Source organism: Rattus norvegicus, chromosome 8, assembly GCF_021556685.1.
Source record: "Rattus norvegicus strain SHRSP/BbbUtx chromosome 8, alternate assembly SHRSP_T2T, whole genome shotgun sequence".
NCBI lineage: Eukaryota > Metazoa > Chordata > Mammalia > Rodentia > Muridae > Rattus > Rattus norvegicus.
The window spans coordinates 75,052,831-75,078,123 of NC_141541.1; the positions used below are offsets into that span (position 1 = coordinate 75,052,831).

At 41.3% G+C, this 25,293-nt stretch overlaps 1 protein-coding gene across 4 annotated transcripts; it reads right to left on the reverse strand.

Annotated features, from left to right (window-relative positions):
• Positions 1-2,022: 2,022 nt before the first annotated feature.
• Aph1bl2 (aph-1 homolog B, gamma secretase subunit like 2) lies at positions 2,023-24,167 on the reverse strand. Of its 4 annotated transcripts, XR_015627013.1 has the most exons (7): positions 23,990-24,167; positions 22,595-22,765; positions 16,466-16,536; positions 15,574-15,696; positions 15,267-15,426; positions 9,153-9,280; positions 5,815-6,352 (listed from the first exon to the last, which is right to left on the reverse strand). XR_015627013.1 is itself a non-coding variant. In NM_001409174.1 (6 exon segments), coding segments are annotated over 6 exon segments (774 nt in total). In that variant the 5' UTR covers positions 24,103-24,166; the 3' UTR covers positions 2,023-6,184.
• Between the last annotated feature and the right edge of the window lie 1,126 nt (positions 24,168-25,293).

Genomic DNA, 25,293 nt, shown 5'->3' on the forward strand with positions numbered 1-25,293 from the left:
GAGGCCTCCAACACATAGACAGCAGAGGACTCCCGGGTCTGGGTTCAGTCTGAGAAAATGCACCTCCTATCTTCAAGAGACTGGAGGCCACAGAAAGTTTAGAGGTCTGGTGGGGTGGGGATATCCTCGTGGAGATGGGGGCATGGTTCGGAGAGGGGCAGGTGGGGAGGAGGTACGGGATGAGGAACTCTCAAGGGTGGGATGGACGGGGGGGGATAAAATCCAGAGTGTAAAAATAAATAGATAAATAAATAAATAATTTTTTTAAAAAAGAGTAGCCACATTAGCGAGTATTGTGTTTGATTAGAGACCCTGTCTAATAAATAGGATGGGAGAACAAAGTAACCAAGGCTGATTACTGACACCAACCTCAGCATTCACACGCATGGATCTCACGTAAAATATGCAAGCATGTGCACACACATAACACATGTACCTACCAAACACACACGGAAATAGAAAAGAAGGCAAGAAAAAGCTGTCTGGAAAGACACAGATTTTTATACTTTCCTTTTGTCAAATATATATTTATTTTTATTCACTGTGTATGAGTATTTGCTCGCATACATTTATGTGTACCACATGCATTCAGTACCCTCAGAAGAAAGAAGAGGGTGTCAGAACCCCTGGAATTGGAGTACAGAAAATTGTGAACCAATATGTGAATGCTGGGAACTGAACCTGTGTCCTCCGTAAGAGAGCAGGTGCTATCTTAATAAGCTACCTCTCCCAACCCGGATTTTCTGTTTTTTGAATAAGCCTTGTGAGTGTTTCTTACACCTCATTCATTTAATCTAAAATTTAAAAATATTATTTGTAATTATACACATGTATATATGTCTGTGTGTAGCACGTGTGAGCACAGATGCCCATGAGGCGGAAGTGCTGGATTCCTTTGACGCTGGAGTTCCATCTGAGTTTCCAGGCATGATTGTTGGGGACAAAATGTAGTTTCTTTGGAAAAACAGTACACTGTTCTTAACTGAAGGGCCATGTCTCCAGCCCCTCAACTAAAACTTTAAATTTATTGACATTAAGTTGACCTCAGTGTTCTCTTTTTATTAATGTTAGATCTCTAGTAATGTTCCATTTTCTTTTTTTGTTCTTAGGTATGTTGTTTCTTCTTCCTTTAGCTTTTCATAATTTTTGATTTTGAACATCTGTATTTATCTAATAAACCTTTAATGCTAAATATATCCCTCTCTACTCACTTCCCAGGGACTTTGATGTGGTAACTGTTTTCCTCTCTCTTCAACGTCAACATTTTCCCCTTTCTACTGAATTATTCCCATCACAATACATTTCCAACAGAGTTACAGCCTCTGCGGCTCCCCATCCTCCTCAGGCTCTCCTCCCACCCCTCTACAGCACTGTACCCAGGAGACTGGCATGTCCTCCCATTCTCTCGAACCAGCTCCATTTAGGTGATCAGCCTTTTCTCCACGGTGAAATTGTTTCCATAAAGGTCACCAGCAAGTTCCATCTCTCTACATAATACCATCCACTCCTGCTCTTCTTACTCATCAGTCAGCAGTATTTGACAGCTTCTGCTCTTGTTCCCAGCATACCACCCACGCTGGTTTCCTCCCTTCCTCCCTCCTAACTGCTCCCCTTTCCAGCTCTCACATGGGTTCCTGCTCCATGGTTCTTAGCCAGCACCTGTTATTTTGTATCTATATAAACTGCCCAGTGAGTGTCATGCTCCTAAAATCTAAAATAATATGTATTCAAGTCTTCTATATTATTCATAATTAGTAGCATATGCTATAATTTCCTTAACACAATAGTTACAGACTTTTGAGGCAGGGTCTCACTGTAGCTCAAGCTGGTTTGAAGTGACTCACCCTAACAGGCCCTGGGATTACAGGTATGAACTTCATGACTGGCTAAACTTAGCTGTTTTAATCTATGTGGTTAACTATAAGTTCTAAAGTGACAAAAAGACTCTATAATATCTTGTTTCTTCCATCCTTTAAACATGTCTAAATAGTGTGTGTGAAAGTCAAACCCCAAGAAAGCACCTGACATTCCACCTTTTATTTTACACAAATACTTTTTTAAAGTATAGTTTTACATGATTTATACTTAAATAACAAATATCATATACAAGTCACTGAGCCTTAAAGTATTGGACATGTTAAAATGTGTGTTGAATGGAATACAAGTGTTCTACTCAAATCTAGATCAATAAGTCAGCTGAACAGTTCTTCTATTCTAATTTTTGATAAGATGAAGACAAAATATTTATATTTTTCTAGTAGAAGATTCTCACATCTGAGGCTGTTCATCAGGAAACCTCCATTCTAACTAAACCCCAAGTAAGTGACACCTAGCAAGACTCACGACTTTATTGAGAAAGGGCCAGTGAAGCGGTAGCCGACGCTGGGCTGACACATGAGGAGTGTGCACCTCCTCAGCTGTATTGAAAGTATACTGTACTGTAGCTCAGAGCTATTGGTCCAGAGGCTGGGTCATCCAGGAAGATGATCAGTAGAAACCTGGAACGGCCCCACTTCAGAAGGGCCAACTCTCACCATATGGATTCCAATGACAGGTCCTCCCAGTTTTCTGACCCTCCTGTCTGAGGGCAAAGGGCATACATGACCCCTTAGCTGCCTCATCTCCTCACTAGGGGAGGAAAGTGACAAGACTAAGCTATTTGAAGCTGCCAAGTAGAAGCTAAATCATGCTGTTTTTGCCTGCCTCTGTCTTCAGCTACTACTCTGTAAGGATTTGTAAGTTCACTCTTTCACAATTTCTTAGAGAGTTTTCAAAGTAAAACTCCAAAATCCTTAAGGGTTTTTTCCCCTTTACTTGGCTTTAAGAAGCCTCAAGAACATCTTTGTGCCAAATTGATTCTGAATACAGAGATATGAGACATGCCTCATGGATTGTAAATTAGCTAATGAACTTCACTTTGGAAGTCTCATAACTAATCAGTAATAAACAACAGAATGTACAGCCAAGTTTCAAGCAAGGCAGTAACTATAGTAACAGATACTGAAGGATGGTCTACTCCAAATGAGTGAGATATTAAGAATGAAATGTTAAATAATGTTTTTACTGCCCATTGGAAAAAACACAGGTCTGGAAGGTCTGCTGCTACAGAGTGAAGGTCATAAAGGTTTAACATATAAAAACGTTATAGATGATACACAGAGATCGTGCTCATTTCCTCTAAACATTAAAAAAGACTAAAGTAAAGCCTACTGTTAAACTAAGAAAATAAACATTGTAATCGTAATGATATCCTTTAGCTAGGCATGGTGGCACATGCCTACAATCGCCAGCAAGGGTTTAGTGCTCACATCTATTGTTTACACCTGTGTTGATACAGGGCTGAAGCTAATGTAACAAGAACTAGGTATAGAAAGCCTCTCTCACAGTACTTACATTTACTGGGAACAAAAGGCATCTTCTGTGCAGTCTGAAGACACTGTCCTCACCTCCTTTGAGCACATTTCATCTGAAGAGGTCACTGTTACTACACTGCTAGTTAGGCAAGCAAAAGAACAGACGGGTGGCTTTACGCAGCTCCAGTAATGAGCACTGGTTCAAACAAACTAAAGATAAACGTGGCTTATATAAGAGCGCAACTGAATCTGTCCCTGATATTCACATGGCCAACGAATATCTGTTACACAAGCGCTAAAACAATGTTCAAGATTCCAGGTCAATTTTATGTGCACTTTTCTCTCTTCACAGAAAACCTGTGCGAAGCACAGCATACAACATCCAGGCTACTCCTTTTCAATTATTAATAAGAGCAGCATTTCAGTGTGTATGTGTAGGACTCCTCCTCCCTCAGGCTTCCTAGGTAAGGTGCAAAGCAGGCTATTGAGAGAGTTCTGCCTGAGCTACAACGACACTCACAGTATCAGAACTACTATAGGCAACCAAGGACTACTCAATAATTTCCTCAACTAAGTTTCTCTAGGCAAATTCCCTTCCAATGTGTGATGGTTCTATTGTTGTTGAGTATGCATGCTCTGGTCTGTGTAGGCACGTGAATACAGTTGCAGTTGAGAGCCAGATGCCTTGGAGCTCCTGGAGCTGTACTTAGAAGTGGTGGTGAGCTGCTCAAAGGAGGTTCTGGGATCTGAACTTGAGTTCTCTGAAAGAACAGTATGTGTGCTAAACCAGTGAACCATCTTCCCAGCCATTCATCTGAGCTTTTATTAATTGAGATTTTATAATTGTCTCATTTGTAATATCATGGTTTGCTTAGATTACTTGCTTAGAGCTCAAGTTTAATAACAGTCAAATTCTCAGGTTCTCCATACCTCAGACAAGCAAACATTTTATCAAAATATCTACATACAAGGTGTATAAGACAGCAGTAATAACCAATGATATGTGTTTCTTCCTTAGTTTAACAAGAGAAAATACCATGTTCAGGAAGAAACACATCCCAGCTCTGTGGGCATCTACTTGTTTTTGGCTCTGTAAAGTGAAGTTTGCTGTTTTTCTTTCTATGTCTTTGTCTTTCTACTCCAAGGAAACTCTTATATAAAACTACAAATCTACGAACTCCAGCAAAGGCACTGCCATGACTTAGAGCTGAAGTAGCCTTTAAGGAGGTAACCACGGTGGCTTCTCGGGAAGTCTGTAGTCTTGCTAGAAGCTTCTTACTCTTGCAACTCTACACTGAGACACTCACATATTTTAAGCATGGTGGGAGTTCATAATTAAGGCTTAGTTCCTGGTTAAGATTCTAGTCAGCTCGGGGGTTGGGGATTTAGCTCAGTGGTAGAGCGCTTGCCTAGGAAGCGCAAGGCCCTGGGTTTGGTCCCCAGCTCCGAAAAAAAAAAAAAAAGATTCTAGTCAGCTCAAAACATTGGCTGCATCCTCATTTCAAACACATCCATCTTCTTGTCACCATGGTGCTGTCACGCTCATCTTCAGTGTCACTGTCAAGCCCTCTCTCTGCTGCCCCTGGTTCTTACGGAAGTGCATATGTGTGCTGGGTTCACCAAGGCATCACTTCCATGTAGAGGTAAATTTCTTCTTCACACTCTAAGTTCCTAGAACACTTGGACTGGGAACAGTTTCCACAGTAGGCTCACAACTCAGTAGCATTTCCTCTTACAGAGGAAGCCAGAGGACTGCTCTGGAAGACTAACAAAGCCCTCTGACAGTCCTATAAAGAGAATGCTGTTTGTGTCGCTGAAAGGAGAACCCAGACAAACCCTGAAGATGAAAAGTTACACGCCAGCTTGAAATCTGACAGCTTAATGACGATCGCCAATTTTACCATGTACCATTAGGGCACTGTTTGGTGTCACAGGAGGAAATGAGAAGTGTCATTGTCACACTACTTTGTGGTTGAGCTACATTCTCACAAAGTCCAGAGAAGATCTTCCAGAGGTATATGGTTCATCTCCCTACCCAGCTTCTCAGAGATAAAAAGTGGTGAGCTTTACCTTGACGAGGCCAGCTTCAGACAGCACACACAGCAGCTTAAACTGAGGAGGCTATGTTGCTATTAGTATTATATAATGAATAAACTTTTGGAATGCATAGAAATTGCACTGCCAATTTCTTCCAAGGAAATCAGCATATAACCAATCCTCAGAGCCTGGATTTACACTCAAATAAATAATTTAGTACCTGAGGAAGAAAAATTTAAAATGGAAAAAGTAGCAAGAAAACTACAGGTTATCTATGGACCTTACCGTGGCTAAGTTATAATGTCGGTGTAGGTTACTGCATTTAAAGGCACAGCCTATGATGCTGGTGAAGGACAGCAAACCCATCCACAGACAGAACAGCCCTTTAGTCTGTGACGTCAGTGCATAAGAAGACAAGGGCTACCCAGGTTTTCAGAAATTTACTTGCTCAGCAGAGGTTGGCTTAGGAGACAAATACAGAACAGCCTTTGGGTTCTCTGAAACTTCCCATTGGACCCCAGTGACTCAGCTGTATTGCACATCTGGGATACTCGAGTCTGGAGGGGAGGCCCAGAAGCATCAGGCTTTGTTTCCCCAGATGCCTCAAATGTGCAGCCAGGCTGCAGGCCACACTGCAGCTCTTCCAGAGGCTGCTGCATGAAAGCACAGGACAGTTGCAGGCTAGAAGCTCTGCTGCTCCAAAGCTCCAGAAGAAAAGGGTCATTTTAGAACAGAGCCCAGCTGCCCTTCCTCTGGCACACAGGCTGCTGTTTGGAGGTGCTGACCGTCAGAGGTTATCTGGAGCGCTGGTTGTAAAGAAGAAAGTCCTTGTCTTGGCAGAGCAGACAGAGTTTCAGGCTTCGGCGGCTGCCTCCAGCAACACAGAATGCCCAGATGCCCATGAGCACCATGATTATATATGCTGTCACCAGATTCACTTCATAGTGAGGACTTAGTAAAGTCTGCAAGGGAAAAATAAATCAGTTTGGGTAAAAGCACAAGTTCCTTAAACACGTGGAATAAACAGAGATAGAGGAAGATACACAATGCTTCCAATAGCTGGACTGTCTCACAAACAGGAGATGGATGTCATCTCTGTCTCAGAAAGGCACAGAACAATCTACTAAGCAGACAGTGGTCTGTGAACTTGCATTTTGATTGACTCAAATGGCAACCCAGAAGACAGCTGTTAGCCAGAACCCAATGGGATACTTAACAGGAAGCACATGGAGCATATGCCTAACTTATATCCATTTCTGTGTTAAGTTGGCTCTAAGAGTTTACAAGAAAGTCAGGTACACCTAGGTTACTTTAATATGAACCATTAGTATTCAAAGGAACATGAGGAAACAGAGTCAGATTTTGGCTGTGCAATGTCTATGGATTCCACAAGTTTATTCATTATAAACACCAACAGCAACATAACTCTTGGCAGAGCACATGTTTATTATGGATTCAATGTCCAACACCAAAGCATGACTGACAGAGTGCCAAAGGGCGCTGTGACCGAAATCACTGAGGACAAGGCTTCGCCGTGATGGGACTTATATACCTCATAAGTAATGATAATGAAATAAATTAACTGCAATTCATGATTGATGCTAAGACAGAATAGTGGCAGTTGTGACAAATGCTAGGATGAGAACAAGGTGATTTACTTAAGGGATGATGGAGGCCCTGAGGAAGTGGCACTTAACCTGAGACAGATAAGAGTGGGAATGAACTAGCCCTGTGCAGGCTGGCCATGGGAGGAGCAAAGGTGAGGACAGAGCTGGATACAGGTGAGCACTAGAGCCAGCAGGAATACAGTTTAGAGGACTGGAGAGGTGGTTAAGGGAACTGGCTGATCTTCCCTGGGGTCCTGAGTTCAATCCCTGGCAACTACATGCTGGGTACCGCATGGTGGGTCACAACTATCTGTACTGAGATCTGGTGCCTAATAATTTTTTTTACAAGGATTACAGTTTAGGAATGGACGAGCAGATGAGGTCAGGCAACTGTGAAACCAGCAGCTAAGCAATGTGAATGTTACTGTGTGTGATACAGGGTCTTGTAGAGGGTTTAGATTGGGATAATGATGATTGGCTTTGATCTTTAAACTGCATAAAAAGGATGAGAGGGACTGGTGAGTCAGGAGATGAGTTAGGAGGAGCCTGCACTGCTGAGGAGAAGAGTACGTGGTGATCTAGGCAGGTGTGGTGCAGACTAAAAGCAGATCAGATGAGCTCATGGGGCTAACTGATGGACTCAACGGGAGGAGGATGTGAAGACTGGCTCTTGTATTTCTGGCCAAAAACCTTGAACACATCCCTGCCTCCTCTTCCTCTCCTAGGCTTCATCCACCTTGCAGGAAGCACTGATGGCTCCACTGTTGATTCCTGTTTCCTGAATCCGGCCATTTCTCATGCTTCACCGCTCTTACATCCCAGTCCTCCCTGCCTTTCCTGACTGAGGTGACCGCTCCCGGCTAGTGTGCTCTTAGGGCAGCAGTCAACGCAGTCCTTTCCAGGTGTGTGTCAGATTACCCCACACACAACACTTCCCTCATTTTGTATTTTAAGATAGGATCTCACTCTGTAACCCAGGCTCGGCAAGATACACAAGTCCTTGCTTGGCTTTACAAAGATGCCGTCACATTAAAGACAACTCTAGTATCCACAGATACTGCACGGATAACCATGGAGGAGGCAAAGGGGTTGCATCTTAGTTGGATTGGAGGACAAGAAGACCAGTGGAGAGAGTACGATAGGGAGCTCTAAATGGACAGACAGGAGAAGCAGGAGGAAGGGTCCATCAGTAGAGACATTTTTAAAATGTTGTTTTGTTATTATTATCATTTGTGCAGTATGAAATGCACATGTCAAGATGCAGCTGTGGAGATCAGGGGACAGTTTTTGGGAATTGGATCTGACCTTCCATAATGAACTCTGTGGCTCAAACTCGAGTCATCAAGTTTGTCTAAAGCACTCTTACTTGCTGACCCACCTCCTGGCCCAAGGAAACCTTTCAGTGCTGTGTGGAAAGTGTGCAAAGGGTCATGGCAGGGTCAGTTTAACAACTGTCATGTATCTGAATGACATATTACCAGTCAAATCCAGGTCACTACACACTGCTTTAAAAATAAGTCTGACACATGTTTTAAACTATACTTTGTGAACTGGCACTGTTATGATGTCAGGGAGGAGTGGAACCCACACTTCTGCTACTGGTCAGACAGTGGAAAGGGTCACCATCCTACAGAGCATGTTTTAGCAATTCGTATCAAGCACTCAGAATACTCACACCAACTGTCAGTTGGGTCCCTGCCTCAAAACTTAGACATATGGGGAAAGACCATGCACATAAACAGTTAGGAAAGCTTTACAGCATCCACAACAACAACAAGAGGGAAGTGATTAACCAGCCAAATTCAAGTAATTTTCATGTAACCATTTAAACTTACTAAAATTTGTATCTTAAGGGGTTTGTCATGAAGGAAAATTGTTTCAGATACGCTTCATAACACAAGCACAATGCCAGCTATTTTAGGCTTGGCCATACATCCACTAAAGGACAGGCATGGGAAAATCTCTAATGATACAGACCCCATATTGACAGTGACTGTCACTCTACTACAACTGGCAGGACCCACTGTCCACTTCCAGGGCTTTCCTGGTTTGTGCTCATGTCCCCATGAGCCTGTACCTCCTCTGGGGTGGAATCCAGCACTCAGATGTCTGCACTTGAGCTCTGTAAGCACCGGGAAAACAGCGCCACACTCACCTGGGTGGACACCAGCAGGTGGGTCAGGAGAACTGTGAGGAGGATGTACCACTTATTCTTCTCACAGCCGTCAAAAAACACGATGCCCCAGAACACGTGCAGCATTATGATAACCAGCGTCATGAAAGCTGAAAGACAAGTCAGCAGTCAGTGGCCAGGCCTGCAGACAGCAGGCCCCAAGGCCAGTCGAACGCCACTACTGTTTACCAGCTCTGAGGGGCCCCTGGCTGCAGTCACAGAATCTGACCACCACTGCACAGAACTGGCTTTGAGAAGAACTCCAAGTGAACTCTCAAAGACGCATGTCTCGCTGGAAGTGGGGTCCAGCCTTTGTGGCTGGTATTCCTCTAGAATATGGCCTGTTTGACAAGAAGCCAACTTGGATTTGGTTTTCAAAGAAGATCCCTAAGGTATGCAATGAGGTTAGTATAAAATCTATTTAAAAAATATATATAAGTGGTTTGCTTATATATGTGTCTGCGAATATGACTAATGACGGAAGAGGCCTGGCAAAGGCACAGGATCTGTGGGAATGGAATTATAGATAGTTGTGAGCTGATTTGTGGGTCCAGGAAATTGAACCTGGGTCCTCCAAAAGCACAGCCAGTGCTCTTAAGCACTAAGCTATATCTCCAGCCTCAATACAGCTGGTTCCTAGAGAACCGATGCATGGTCAAGTTTCAGAATCCCGAGAAGCAGGCATTCTCGTAAGTGTGCACGAGGAGATACAAGAATATTTACACCAGCACTGCAGCCATAACGAAGAATGCCCACCCTTACCACAACGGATAAGTAAAACACTGTGTGCTCACAAAGTGAGCTACTGTGTATGACCCTCGGCATGGACCATCTCAGGAACACGGGGCTGACTGAGAGCAAACACACTGTGAACATGTATGTTATTCACATGCAGTAAGACAACCACAAAACAACATTAAAAGACATAACTGTTGTGCCTACAGGACAGGAAGCTGTCACATCTCTGTGACAGTGTCTTCATGCCAGGCTCTGGCAGACCATACCAAAAGGATTTAATTCAAGTCCAGCCATCATTCTGAAGAGGACAGTTCCTAAGGACAGATGCCTGCCAATGGTGTGACACTGAGACCACTTAAGAAGTCCAGGGGCTACGTTTGCTTTTTTAAATATACCTGAGTCAAAAAGACCAAGGCAAAACCTGACACAATGGGAATTCTTTTTAAATCATAGTGTTTCTAGCTGTCAATCAAATGTCAAGGGAAGTCACTGTCACAGGCATTTGGCATCTGGCTGGCAGCCTCTGCTTGCCCTTCTCTCTGGGCACTGCCATGGCTGCTAAGATCGGCTAAACGTGCTCCCAGGGTTAGCTAGAGCCCAGCTACCTGGGAAATGCTCTTACAGGTGACATTTTTCAACCTGTTCTTATCCAAAACAGTGTTATCCTGCAAGCTTCCAACAAGTATCCTCTGGACCTCATGGGCCCTGATCTTGTTTCCAAATTCTAGACATTCTGAATGTCTTGATCCTTCCTATTAAGAAGTCTGATGGGGTTGGGCTGGGGATTTAGCTCAGTGGTAGAGCGCTTACCTAGGAAGCACAAGGCCCTGGGTTCGATCCCCAGCTCCGAAAAAAAAAAAAAAAAGAACCAAGAAGTCTGATGGGCTGGAGAGATGGCTCAGCGGTTAAAAGCACCCGACTGCTCTTCCAGAGGTCCTGAGTTCAATTCCCAGCAACCACATGGTGGCTCACTACCATCTGTAAACAGATCCGATTTCCTCTTCTGGTGTATCTGAAGACAACTACAGTGTACTTATATATAATAAATGAATAAATAAATCTTTAAAAAAAAAGAAGTCTGATGGACTGACTTTGCCTCCATTGTCATGACATCTCATCTCAGACTAGCATTCAAGGCCCTGTACAGTCTAGACTCAAATGACTTTAACAGCAGATCCTCTATGAATCTTCAACTGTATCTTTATGTCAGAAACACTGAACTCAAGCCAGGCATAGTTGTGCAGCAATTGGGAGAATAGAAACAGAAGTAGGTGTCTTAGAAGTTCAAAGTCATCCTTAGGTACATAATAAGATTGTGGCTAGCCTGGGCTACACAGTACTCTCAAATACAAAGAAACAAAAAACAAGACTTCTCTCCTTCTTTCCCCTATCATATCATCCCCTCCCCTCCTTCTTTGTATGTAAGTGTGTATGTATATATCTATGAATGCATGCACACATATGTATACATATACATACATAGACATACATCCCTCCCCATTCTAGCACACCTACTACTTGCTGTAAGATGAAACACAGGGTCTAGAGGATGGCTCAATAGGTAAAGGTGTTTGCTGCCAATGTTTCATACCTGAATATTCTTTTTTGAAGGAGAAAACCAACTTTCATAAGTTGTCCTTGAACATCCATAAATGCACACACACATAAATGTAATAAAAAATTTAAGATCCAGCACAATGTCATTTTCAGTAAATATTGCCCTGATACATACATACTCTTCTCCATAGTTTTCATAAATTTGTTTTTAAGAATCCTGTTCCCAAGACCAACCTGCATTGAGCTCATGGCAATCTCACTGCCCCAGCCTCCCAAGTATGGGCATTACAGGTATAAACCACTACATCTGGCTTCCGACTCTTGTTGCACTCGATACACATTTACTGAGAGTGGAGACAGCCAAGTATGAATATTCTGGGTATGTATCTTTAAAGTCAGATAACTCTGGTTTAGAATCCCACTTGTGTGGATTTACACAAGTTGTTTAACTCTGTATTTCCACATCCTTCACTTCTAACATGGACCCACTCCACTCTGCAGACTTGGGTCCTTAGCTATAGTGTCAGGTAGGAAAGTAAACGTAGGTCACCGTGTTTATCCAGATTCTTGGGTACTTGGCTATGGAGTAAAACCCATTTCTCTCTACTCTTGTAGATTTTCCTTCCTCTCACCCTGTCTTATTACCACATTTCTTTTCTTCCTTTCCTTCATTATCCAACAAGGATTTTCTCAGTGCCCTGTTCACATGGGTGAGTCTGAGCCCTGAGGCTATTGCCATGTTAGGATCAGCTACCCCACCTTCAGCTTTCTGTTTTATTAGTGTAATGTTACTAACACCCCTACATTCTGGCTGGCTTTATAGCACCATATAACAGATACTTAGAAACTGGTTTTTGCTTTAAAAAAAAAAAAAAAAAAAAAAGCACGGACTCCTTACTCAGATAACTGAATGAATATATCTGCCTCCACCTCGTGTGTCTCCATTCTTGTTGGATACCTGTTTTCCCCTGTAGTGGGCATGATAATCATTCAAGAAGAGTCTGTCTTAAAAACTAGGGAGCCCTAACCTAACTCATTGCCCTTCAAAGTTAAAGGCATAAAGATAAGAGTAACTGAAGCAGCTTACTTTCTGCCTTTACATGTCCTGTTCCAGACCCCCAAAGGCACCTAAACGTCTTCAGTCATCATCCTAAGTGTGCATTCATCTGGGATCCTAGGAACAGAAGAGCTGACTGGCGAGAGCACTTCCCAGCTTGGGGAAATTCCCATGCTTTCCTGAATCAGGGGCAATTATCTCATGAGAACTTGCTTATCCCCTCAAGTCATAGGACATCTTCAGACCATCTTGCAGGACCAGAACGGAGACCCTGACCAATCAGGACCACACACTGACAGTTTAACTATGCACAGCTTTGCCCTCACACCTCAAGTCTTCTCTTCAAATGGAAGGCTCTTGTCAGTGCTCTCAAGATGTACTTGGGGATCCCTGGATCCCCATGACTGATCCTTTCCCTAGTGCCCCATATTGACCTCTCTTTCAAACTTTTCACACTGCTCATCTCAACTGGGTGTAGAGTAGACCGGTGTCTAATCCTAAACTGTAGGGACTTTGAGAAATGGGGCTTTTGTCTCAATATTCCAATACTGACCAGGAGCTAAATTTACTATAGCAAAACATTGTGAAGTATTTATTCCATCTACAACTGGTAAGAAATGGGGGCCTGAATATCTAAACTATCCTGCCTCATACAAATATCTACACTCATGCACACTGCTTTGACACTTATTAACAGACGGAATCCCAGCTAGAGTGAAAACCTGTAACAGCATCTGCCTTCCCTTCCCATTGCAAACCCTTCTCGTTAAACCCGACATACAAAATCCTAAAAGTCCTTCAGAAACTCTGATGCTAAAGTTTGCTTTATTCTATTCTTATTGAGAACAGAAAAACATGGGGCAAAGAGATAGCTCAGCAATAAGAGGTCTTGTTATAGTTATAATACTAGGCCTAGTTTCATTTCTTAATGACACTAATCAAAGGCACATATGACATAGGCAAAGAACTGCACAGTGTCTGTGCGTCACACTACTCTTCCTCACTGTAACATTTATACTATGCTTTGTGTACTTAGGTGTATGTCTTTACAGTCAAAAGGTATGAAGAAATTGTTAATAATTATTTGTAGACTGCATACTTAAACATTCAAAAGCACTTCTCACCAAATACTAAATTAATGATCCAGGATATGACTTGAACTTGGGACCGCAATCCCATATTTCCTTCTCTACAAAACATTTCCAAGAAAGAGCAATGAGTGTAATTACTGCTGTCCTGCTCCACAACCACAGATAACAAGGAACTAACTTATACTTATGTGTAAGATACATGTAAGTATACTATATGGGTACTTCATAAACTATGCCTGTCTGTAACATAAAAATCCATGTATATACAGGTATCACATGGGTTGTGCATTATTAACTATGGGAGACATAGATGGAGATGCTAATTAACAACCCCATACTCCTTACTTATTCTAATTACCATTTTAGGTACAAATCTACTTATCCTAGGGATTCATTTTAGGCTGGCCTTGAAAACAGCTGAAGGGAGTTAGCACCATCTAGAGGACAAAAATCTGTAGTAATAAAGGAGGATGGAAGGAAATGGGCTCCTACAATGATGTAAAGAATAAGAAAATTTACAAGTAACACAGAGGCTGTCTTATTAATTTCTATTAGATTCTAACAGACATTAGCCATTAAAACGACATTTGATTCTTTTATACAAACTTGACATGATTATCACTTAAATTATATGTCATAAATATCCCAGTTTAGAAATATTTACAAAGGTAGGCTGCTCTGTTGGAGGCAACATTAAGCATGACCTATTAACACACTTTCCCTTAAGTCCGAGCTGGAGTCTCAGGGTCTGAACTGGATGCTGTAGGCCTCAGAAAGTCAAGACCTTTCAAACGGGGAAGATTAACTTGCTGGCTGCACGGAGAATGGATTCACTTGAGAGGCTGACAGCACTGATGTCCACAGGAGAGGCTGAGATTGGAACTATCAAGGAAACAGAATGGTTGAGGACTGTCACCAGGCTCAGGGACAGCATGGCAGACAGATGGCTCTAAGCTACTGCAGCTTTTAAAAATTGGTCATTTCTCTATATAACCTTTGTATTCTATTAAAGGCTACTGAACCTCTTTATTTTTTGGTCATATTTCCCTAAAGATGGTAAGTTTCCTAATGACCTTTAGCCTGGGGGTGAACGTTGATTTAATTGAATAAAAAATGGGTATATGAGTTCCCTTATTTCAATGATAAAACTGCTATTGATCTAAACATAAAATAATATTCTGATTATAAAACAAACTTGTCATTGTACTATAATTTGTAGCAGCTAGAGAATGAAAAGTAATGTGAAAAGAGTTGGTCATTTTTAATGCATCAATTTGTTTACTATTTTTCATTCTAAATTGAAAGATCATATCATACTGCCTACCTGTAAATAGCAATAAGCTATAGATAAATCAAAGATTAGAATTTAGGGCTTGGGTCTTATACTGAGTCCCTAGCACTGAACAAGAAGAAAAACAGGGGCTTACAGGCTTATATTAAAAATAATATAAAATCTCAAAGCAAAGAAAAGGTAGCTCATAAAAGTTAGCTGCTAATGTTTTACACACACACACACACACACACACACACACACACACACATATATATAAATTCTTATGCACGATAAGCTCTTGTAATATTCTTAAAGCATTCCAGTCAAACCCCTGTCCCCACTTATAGGTCCTTCGCTTAGAGTGCCTAAGAATATCTTACCTTTAAAAGGCTTAACACAGGGCTGGAGAAATGGCTCAGCATTTAAAAGCACTGGCTATTCTTCCAGAGGTCCTGAGTTCAATTCCCAGCAACTACCTGGTGGCTCTCAACCATCTGCAATGGGATGTGGTGCCCTCTTCTGGTGTGTCTGAGTGCAGTACTCATATACATTAAATAAATAGATAAATAAAAAATAAATCTTTTTTTAAAAACGGTTTAACAGAAATTATCATTCAGTTGAATTCTGAAGCCAATGTAAATGATCCTTTAGAGCAGAACCCTGCACGGGCACAGCTATGACACATACCTGAATTAAGGAAGAACTGAGGAGAATCACCATGAATGCCCACTGTGCCTGGCCCCAAGGCATTAGACAGGGTGTTCACAAAGGAAAACACTCCACTCATGATTCCAAAGCCCAAGCCAGAAACTAAAGAGGAAGAAAAACACCGGTAAACCCTTTTCCTGTTATGAGTTCAGTTCAAATCTCATTTTCAGGGACATGGGGAATCCTACTTCACTGCAGGGGACAGGGTCAGCTTTCTCAGCATGTGTAAGGCATGGCTTAGCTACCACAGCAGAAGAAAGGAAGGGTGCTGCTGGAAGGGTGAGGAGGATTTGGTTCTTTGGACTGGAAGGAAGAAGGGAAGGAAACACCACCTACTGTTGCTGAAGCATCAGTCAGCTCTGGGAGGCTGCGTGAGAAAGTAGGAGTAAGGGAAGTGCAGAACAGCATGAGAAGATAATGAGCAGGGGAGAGGCACAGAAGGGACTAGAGAGGAAGAAGAGGACTGTGTGCTGAAGGCCTGGCTTTGGTTTATTATAGCCAAACTGTGAGGGAGTAACTGACTGCACACAGACTGGGCTAACTCTACCTAGAGGCCTAGATCCAGTGAGTGAGGGAGTGTGTGTGTGTCTCTGCTACATACCTATGCTTACGTGTGTGTGTGTGTGTGTGTGTGTGTGTGTGTGTGTGTAGACATGCACACTGGTGCCTGCATGAGTTTTTGTGTACCATGTGCAGGCTCTGCAGGTGTTGTATCCCTTAGAGATAGACTTAGAGGTGGTTGTGAGCCACTGGGTGGGTGCTGGGAACTGAACTCAGGTCCTCTGCAAGAGCAGTAGGTGCTCTTAACTGCTGAGCCATCTCTCCAACACGTTTATTATTTTTCATCATGACACCACAGGGTCTAACTTACCATAGGCCAACAGTCGCATCGAGGGTGCTGTCTCCTCAGGGTTTATGCTTTTCAAACCCTCATTGGCTTTTCTAAAAGAAAAAAAAACACATATTTTTTGCTGTTTTTACTTTTTAAAAAAGCAGTATAGAAAGGAGGTCACAGGACCCTTCAAAACTAGATATTAATGTGGCTTCAGATCAGGCTATACTCTCAATCCAGAGTCCATTTAAGTCAGACCCAATACTCTTTTGTTACTGTTGTTTGTTTTGTTTGAGACAGGGTCTCTCTACTTAGACCTGGATGTCCCATAACTAAATATGGAGACCAGACTGATCTCAAATTCAATAAGGTCTGCCTTCTTCTGCCTCCCAAAGGCTGGGATTAAAAGCAAGTGCCACCACACCCAGATTGAGCACATTTTCAAAAAATGAACTTAAGTGAGATTTCCGCCAACTCCATCTAGCTGATGTTTCCATAAAAGGAAAAATTAAAAATAATAGCAGCAAGCCAAGAGGGATTGAGTTTAATATGAATAAAATCAGTGATCTAATTTTTGAGCCCAATGAATGTTTATTTCATTACCCTGAGGGATCTACCTCTCTGAATTTTGTACTTCCCAAAGTCTTAGGTCTCTGTCTCCACTGTATTGGCATTCTGTTATATTTTCCTCTGTGGCTATACTTACTCTCATTCCTCTTCCCCTCTTTCACACTGAAAATCCAAAATTAATCTCACCCTTCTTTTTTTTTATTTTTTTTCTCTTGTTTTGTTTTTATTCATGTACTCAACATTCCAGGAGCATCTACGGCATGCCAACAGGAGTAGTTTGTCTTCCCTTTCCCATCTCTCTGCAACACGATTCTAGGTGGGGTTTCACAACCCCGTTTGTTTTTATTCATTAAATTTGTTTTCTGACAATTTCACACATACACATAATACACCAAATATTCTGACGCAAGCATCTTGTCTCATCTCCCTGCTGCCCCTTTCTACCCCATCTCTTTCCTATAAATATCTTTCTTATGTTCGTGTCTGTTTGGTTTGTCTTTCCTTTTTTTTTTTTTTAATAAAGATAAAAAAAATAAAGTGATTTATAGGTAGTAAAAAAGAAAAAAAGAACATACAATGTAAATAGCAGTTTCTATGGGAAAACTTTGAACAGAATTAAAATATTGAAACATGATATAAATATACAGATAATTTGTCTAAATAGTTTAACAAATAATTATTCCAATATTTTCTCATTATTCATTATACATATTTAACATGTGCACTTTAATATCAATGTGTGTTGGCTGAATTGCTAAACTAGTTGTTGAAAAAGTTAATATATTGTTTCTCAGAGTTCTGTGATCTACTATATATGCCACAGTATAAATAAAAATGAAAAAATATTTAAACCTACAAAAATATTTTTTTCATTGATTTCTTTTTTTTTTAATTTAGAGAATACTTTATTAGTTTTTGTAATCAAACCCACGTATATAAGACCTTACATATTTAATACAGTGTGTTACCCCTGTACAAATGGAAAAAACTTAAGTTCAACATTTCTAGACCAATATGGCTGTTAATTTCTGTACAGTGCCAACTCAACACAGTAAACGGGGATACTTTTTTCCAAAGTTGACAGCACAGCTAAAGTTTCAAAAAATTCAAATTATATATCTGTATATATATATATTTATATTTATATAAAAAGACCAATAATAGCAGTGTTATGCATCAACAGCAGCAACAGCTTTTCCAGGTTCTGCAGTCATCTGAACAAAACTGTAGAGACATCCAGCATACTCCATTAAAAAAAAAAAAAGTAAAAAAACAAAACCCGAGAAAACAGCACAGTTCTGTTACTCTTGTGGTACCTGGCACCATTTTTTTTTAAATTAGCTTCTCAATCATCATCTGGAAAGAAAACATTCTGAGCAACATCATTAAAAACAGCTCTGATAAAGCACGGTCACTACTATGTATCATAAAGCAGGTACAAGCTATTTTACATCCACAGAGGTATGATACAGTACTGTCCTACATCTATAATACTAGAGGATACAATTTAAAAGGCATTATTTGAGACTTGATTCTACTTTTCCAGCAGAGGACCCAAAGGATGGTGTGACACAGCTTTGTAAAGAAACATACTCTAGACAGGATTTCCTTTCACTAGTGGCACAGTTCTAAGGATTCATTCTCTCCATGAATGTCAGCTAAAACCGTTATTAAAAAAATGAAATATCCCTAGAACAAAACCGTATAACCACCGGATTCACATGAAGATGACCTAGTGGAGACAAGCTGGACCTCACCTTACCAACAAGCTATCAAATCTGTTATGTTTAAACAGTGAGACCTCCAAGGAAGGAGATGCCAAGTAGTGCTTCAAAGCTTCGGACCACAATCAAACACAGCATCCTTTTCAACAGAAGCAGAAGCTCATCTGAATATGCTCATGGATGCTGACATCAACATTTAATCATCTCCTCACTCATCCAGGAAGAGGGGGAGATCAGTTACTACTGTACTTTATTGTGTTCAACCAAATCACCATGTTACAAAAATAGCAAGCTGCCATAATAAAAAATAAGGCTCCTCTATCCAGCACCAGATAGCATCATTTTACTTTCAAGCCTAGAAATTGCACACTTGTATATAAACCAATCGAAGATGAGGATTGAGAGTTTATCTTGGTGGATTTTTCCTTTGATGAATATGAAGTGTCCTTCCTTATCTTTTTTGATGACTTTTAATTGAAAATTGATTTTATTTAATATTAGAATGGCTACTCCAGCTTGCTTCTTCTGACCATTTGCTTGGAAAGTTGTTTTCCAGCCTTTCACTCTGAGGTAGTGTCTGTCTTTGTCTCTGAGGTGTGTTTCCTGTAGGCAGCAGAATGCAGGGTCCTCATTGCGTATCCAGTTTGTTAATCTATGTCTTTTTATTGGGGAGTTGAGGCCATTGATGTTGAGAGATATTAAGGAATAGTGATTATTGCTTCCTGTTATATTCATATTTGGATGTGAGGTTATGTTTGTGTGCTTTTCTTCTCTTTGTTTTGTTGCCAAGACGATTAGTTTCTTGCTTCTTCTAGGGTATAGCTTGCCTCCTTATGTTGGGCTTTACCCTTTATTATCCTTTGTAGTGCTGGATTTGTAGAAAGATATTGTGCAAATTTGGTTTTGTCATGGAATATCTTAGTTTCTCCATCTATGTTAATTGAGAGTTTTGCAGGATACAGTAACCTGGGCTGGCATTTGTGTTCTCTTAGGGTCTGTATGACATCTGTCCAGGATCTTCTGGCCTTCATAGTTTCTGGTGAAAAGTCTGGTGTGATTCTGATAGGTCTGCCTTTATATGTTACTTGACCTTTTTCCCTTACTGCTTTTAATATTCTTTCTTTATTTTGTGCGTTTGGTGTTTTGACAATTATGTGACGGGAGGTGTTTCTTTTCTGGTCCAATCTATAATCTCACCCTTCTAGTAGCATTCTTTTTTCTTTTGACTCAGGAACTGAACCCATGTCTTACACATACCAAGCACATATTTTCCCAGTGTGACACCTATAGGCTGCCCCCTTAAAGCAGGTAGCTGATACACTGAATGGTTAAATTTTCATGCTGGTACTTAATCATACAGTCTTCTGATTTTAAAATATTTTATATTTTTGTTTCATATTCCGAATTAGGATTCAGGATCGTAAGCAGTTTCATTTTTTATAATACGCTATATGATAAAATGCTGTTTTTAGAATAGGATAAAAGAAATCAATCCAGAGTGATCATACCTACACTCCTGTTACTGTCAGGTCACAAACCTACCAAGTCTGCCTATGTCCCCAACCATCACTCTGAAGACTTTAGGAATGCTAGGTGTGGTTCGTTATATTACTGTCTCTGTTACTAAAACCTGTTACCCAAAACTTCTGCAGCCATTTAAAAGCCAGCTGAAGGGATATTTAAATTATATTTACTGTAAAGTGTGCTTATTAAAGTACTTTGGAATCAGTTTTTGCTGAAACAAAAGCAGGTGAGAAGAACTATAAAAATAGCTATTTCAGTGTTGCCCATTCAGAAGCACAGAATCCTCCCAAATTTAATGATTAAACTATATAAACATAAACTAACAGCATTCCTCTAGATTTGTTTTATTGGGAAAAATTGGACAGTTTAGTGGTTGCCACTCCAGAGAAATGTGAAGACAGCCACACAAATATCTGGGTCACATCTTTCCTACAATCAGGAATTAAGTTCCCAGGCATGTGGCAAGTGACTGAAATCCTAACACTTGTGAGGTGGAAGCAAGAAGGCCTGAAATTCAAGGTTATTCTCAGCTACATACTGAGTTGAAGGTCATTTAGGGATATGTGAGATTATGTTTCAAAATAAAATAAAGCAAACAATAACAAAATAACTAAAATTTTGTATTTATTTTATATACAAATCTCTTGATAATCTCCCATATATATATGAATATTGAATATATTTTCAATCTCTCTCTGTCTCTCTGCCTCTTTCTGTCTCTGTGTCTCTCTCTGTCTCTCTGTGTCTCTGCCTCTGTCTCTCTCTCTCTCTATATATATATATGTATGTATGTATGTATATATGCTTGAAAATGAGTAAATGAGCCAGTTGTGATAGTGCAGCCTTTAATCCCAGCATTTCAGAAGCACTGGCAGATAGATCTCTAAATTTGAGTTTGATATCAAGTTCCAGGCCAGTGACAGATAGATAGATAGATAGATAGATAGATAGATAGATAGATAGATAGATAGATAGATAAGAAAGTGATTTATAAGTAGTTTTACAAGGTTTAAAACTTGGAACCTTTAAGTTTTGTTCTTAGAATCTGGTAACAAATATAACAAGAGAGTTTTAGCAGTGAGAAGGAGAATCCCACACAGCCTGTCATCGATTCTGTTCATTGGGAACACAGAAACTGTTTTGTGCGTTCTCACTTCCTAGTGTTAACAGCAAACTGTCAGTATCATAACATTTCCTCAGGAACTCTGTAACATGACATGAAGAAGTGTTCTCAACTCTTGAAATTATATATTTAAGATATTTGGGCTTTTTATTCTTTTGGTTTCTTTTTTTATTTTGGTTTTTTGAGATGGTTTATGTAATTAGGCTGGTTTCAAAATCACTATGTAGCTAGGAACCCAAGGCTACATCTCCAGCCCCTAAATACACCATTTTACAAAATTTTAAAAAACAGAGAGACTCTTCTTTATACAAAAACCCCTTTGTAGGGTAGAGTGTATAGGTCAGTAGTAGAGCTCTCCCCTAGCTCTCACAAAGACTCTGGTGTGCTAGGGATGGGTGTAGTAAAAGAAACAAAGAAACATACACTCTGTAGCAGTGATTATCTTAGATTTTTACTTTTCTGTATTTTCCTAAAATAGTTATTGTATCGCTATTATATAAAAACTGAATTAGGTTGCAAAATTTTCAATCCAAGTTTTTTTAAAAAATCCATATATTTCAGGTGTCATATAGCAGTTTTAGACAACACAGCAGTTACAGAGGATAAATGTTAAGCAATGACAGTTGTGTTTTAGGCAAGTAAATAGATGCATAAATAAAGTATGGCATAAGAAATAAAATCAAATATATTCACTTACATCCTAACCCCAAAAATAAAAGCTCATGACTCAGGCTTTTTTAAATGTATTTGCAGACTTGAAACTATATTTTAAATGAGCCTCTGTTTCCCAGTACTAGTCAAAATAATGCAAGGTGTAATCTCCATAAGAATAATTTCCTTGAGGCGGTAGGAGGGAAACATGGAGTTCCAATGGGAAGAAAGCTCTTTATTGTTCCAGTAATTATTTCCCTGGGTTATTTTTCCTCAATAACAAATTTTTTCTGTTCACTCATTTCTTGCCTGTTTCCTCCCATTATAAGCTCCACCAGGCAGAGTTTCTGTCTCTTAATCACCTTTGTGCCTCAGTTTCTACCAAGTGTCTGTCACTGGGAAAGTTCTCAAGAAACACGTTTGGGAGGACGGAGGAGGGAAAGAGAAGGAGGAGGGGGAGAGCAGGCAGGCAAACCAGATTGTAAGTTTCAACACTTGGTATTTTCAGACTAAAAATGTAGCAATCAACAAATTATTCAAGTTTAACTGGGAATATAAAGCAAACACTTAACTTACTTTAACAGCCTATAATATGCAAGCCTGAACAGCTCTTGGATACAGACAGAGAGCAACACTCCAAAGATGAGCAGGTAATTCTGTACTGGTCCATCTCTGTTGTCAGTGATGACTCTCACTAGGAACCAGAAAACAGACGAAAGCAGCAGAGACACCAACCAGAAGAAGGCACTGGAACGCATAAGAAAAAAAGAAGATCACAAGTTAGCAATGCACAGGCTTAATAATGACTTTAAATCAAAACCTGCTTGAGTTACAAATTATTTTTAGTAAACAATTCTCATAAAGTGGTGTTTTGGGCCTGAACTTTTTCTCCTAGTGAGACAAATAGTCCATCCAAGAGGAATGTCAGGTGTGCTTAACAAGAGCAATTCAGTGACCCTGATGTGTGACACTAGGATACTATCTGCCAAGGGCTGACTAAAAGGAGCTTGGTTTTTCTACTTTTCCTAAGAGATGCTTTACCTCTGTGTGCTATAGAAATATACAGCCAGTGTCGGTTGCAAATCTCATATCCTTTAAAATCTCCAGAAAATATACATTTACTGGTTAGATACTGCTTTTTAAAATTTATTTATTTTTATTTTTAATCCTTTTTTACAGTCCAGGCTTCATCCCCCTCCTGATCTGCTCCCCTAACCCCCATTGCTCCCCATCCCATACCCACCCCCACCCTGTCTCCAAGAGGATGTCATCTCCCCTGTCCCTACAACACCCACCCCACCAGGCTTCCCCACACTCTGGGGCATCAAGTCTCAGTGTCTTTTTCTGAAAGAAAACAAATACCTAAAGCCTGCATTAATATAGTGGGAAGTTCAGAAGTTGCAAACTTCTGGCAGGTGCAAAGAGACCAAGATCAGCATTCACCGGCAGAGTTTGATATTTACCAAGCTCCTGGGAGGACATACCTGGTCAGAATATTTGTATTATTTGGGCTTTCATCCTGGACTGCACCCCAGTCAATACCCAGGGTGTCTACAAAGAAAACCTGAGACTGAGTAGCCTGCACAGACATTCTGAGTCCGAGGATTGATGTGGAGGTGGGGGCCAGGGAATAGGTATCTGATCCCCAGGTGACTTCAACGGCAGAGAGCGAGAACGACTCTTCGCTGCCGCTGAGCACTGGGTGAAATGAGAGATTCCTACGGAAAGACAAAGGGTCCATACACAAATGCATCTACTAGTTCCCACACTTAGCCCACAGAAGCCAAGGGGCGCCCGCGTAGCCTACGGGCCTGCTCTTCTCAGACCCTCCCAGGAACAGAAGAGCCTCGGGTTCTCTTAGCCCTTGGACGATCCCACAAGCTGGAGCCGCTGGGAGATGGGGATCCCGGGCTCGTGGGAATCCAGGAGAGGGAGGGAACCCGCGGTGTCCGGGACTCGGCTTAACCTCACCCGGCGATGAGGAAGATGACTCGCAAAGGATCAGTGGCGATGGTGAAGACGTAAAGGGAGAGCGCGGGCCCGAAGGCGATGAAGGCGCAACCAAAGAACACGGCAGCCGTCATGACGCCCGCGGAAGCCAGTCCCCGAGGGCCCTGCAGTGCCCAGTGGGCAGCGGGTGCCCGGGTACGGGGCGGGGCTGGGTTGCGAAACTCCGCTGCGGTCAGAGCTGAGGTGAGGAAGAGGAGGCACTCAGGAGGCGGGGCCTGGAGATGCTCTAAAGCCGAAGGCCAAACGGCGCTCGGGAGGCGGAGCCTTCGAGGATGAGGGGCGTGGCTTCGGATACACAGATCCAGTCAGAACAGGAAACGGAGGTCGAAAGGCGGAGCCTGGAGGTGTCCCACTCCCAGTTAAATCGGTGCGAGGTCTGAGCCTAGGAGGCGGGGCTTCGAGTTTCTCCAAGACCCGTCAGAGCCAGCCTGCAGAGCGAGCTCAGAGTGCAGCTCTACTCCAGTCTGAGCCAGCCGGAGTTCTGGAGACCAGGCTGTGTAGTGGGTGGGGCTCCGAGGTGCCATAAGTGTAATCAGAGTGAGCGGCTAAGTGGAGCACCAGCCGTTTAGGCATAGAGTTTGTCCCTGCTAGTGGAATTTTGTCAATCACTTTGTGCCCCGCTGTTCCTAGGCTTAGCTTTACACCTGGATTACCTGCTGATGGAGAAAGAATATAGAGGTGGAAGCTGTATTTCTTGGTGAATATATATATTCTTACAAAACCTGATACCTAGAAAAATGCCAGAATTCGTGTAAAAACACATAGAATTCTTCCCATCCCCAGCCTTTCCCGTCACAGATAGGTAGTGCTATGAAGGGTTATGATAGATGAAGAGGTCCCTGGTCATCACAAACCAGAGAAAATGAAAGATCCACCAGCAGAATCTTCATCTTCTTAGTTCTTGTCTTCCCTTTTCTCCAGAAGAGGTCAGTTGTTAGAAATAAACTGACTTTACTCTTTAAAACAAATAATAAAGATCCTTTAGCCCAATGAGTGGGAAACTAATTATTGTTCTTTAAGAGACCTTGATTCAATTTTCACTGTCCTAGGTGTTAGGGATAGTGTGTTTGGTCTTGAATCATTTACGAATGGCTTTGCTTTTAAATGAAGTTTAATTTGAACTGGATGAACCTAGTACATAGAAGAGCAGAGCCCACATGCAGCACTTCTAGGACAGCAAGGTTTATTTTCTATCCTCCAATGCCTAACTCCCCTATCTAATTATTAACACCAAGTGTGCTTAAAGTTACTTTTATTAATATAAT

Excerpts from the sequence above, each read along its gene's own strand:
- Aph1bl2 (XM_087563883.1), bottom strand. The coding sequence starts at position 24,102 with ATGACGGCTGCCGTGTTCTTTGGTTGCGCCTTCATCGCCTTCGGGCCC. Across the intron at positions 22,766-23,989 it reads GTCATCTTCCTCATCGCCGG|TGCCTTCTTCTGGTTGGTGT; the intron begins GTGAGGTTAAGC and ends TATGCGTTCCAG. Across the intron at positions 16,537-22,594 it reads GCATATTATAGGCTGTTAAA|AAAAGCCAATGAGGGTTTGA; the intron begins GTAAGTTAAGTG and ends TTTTTCTTTTAG.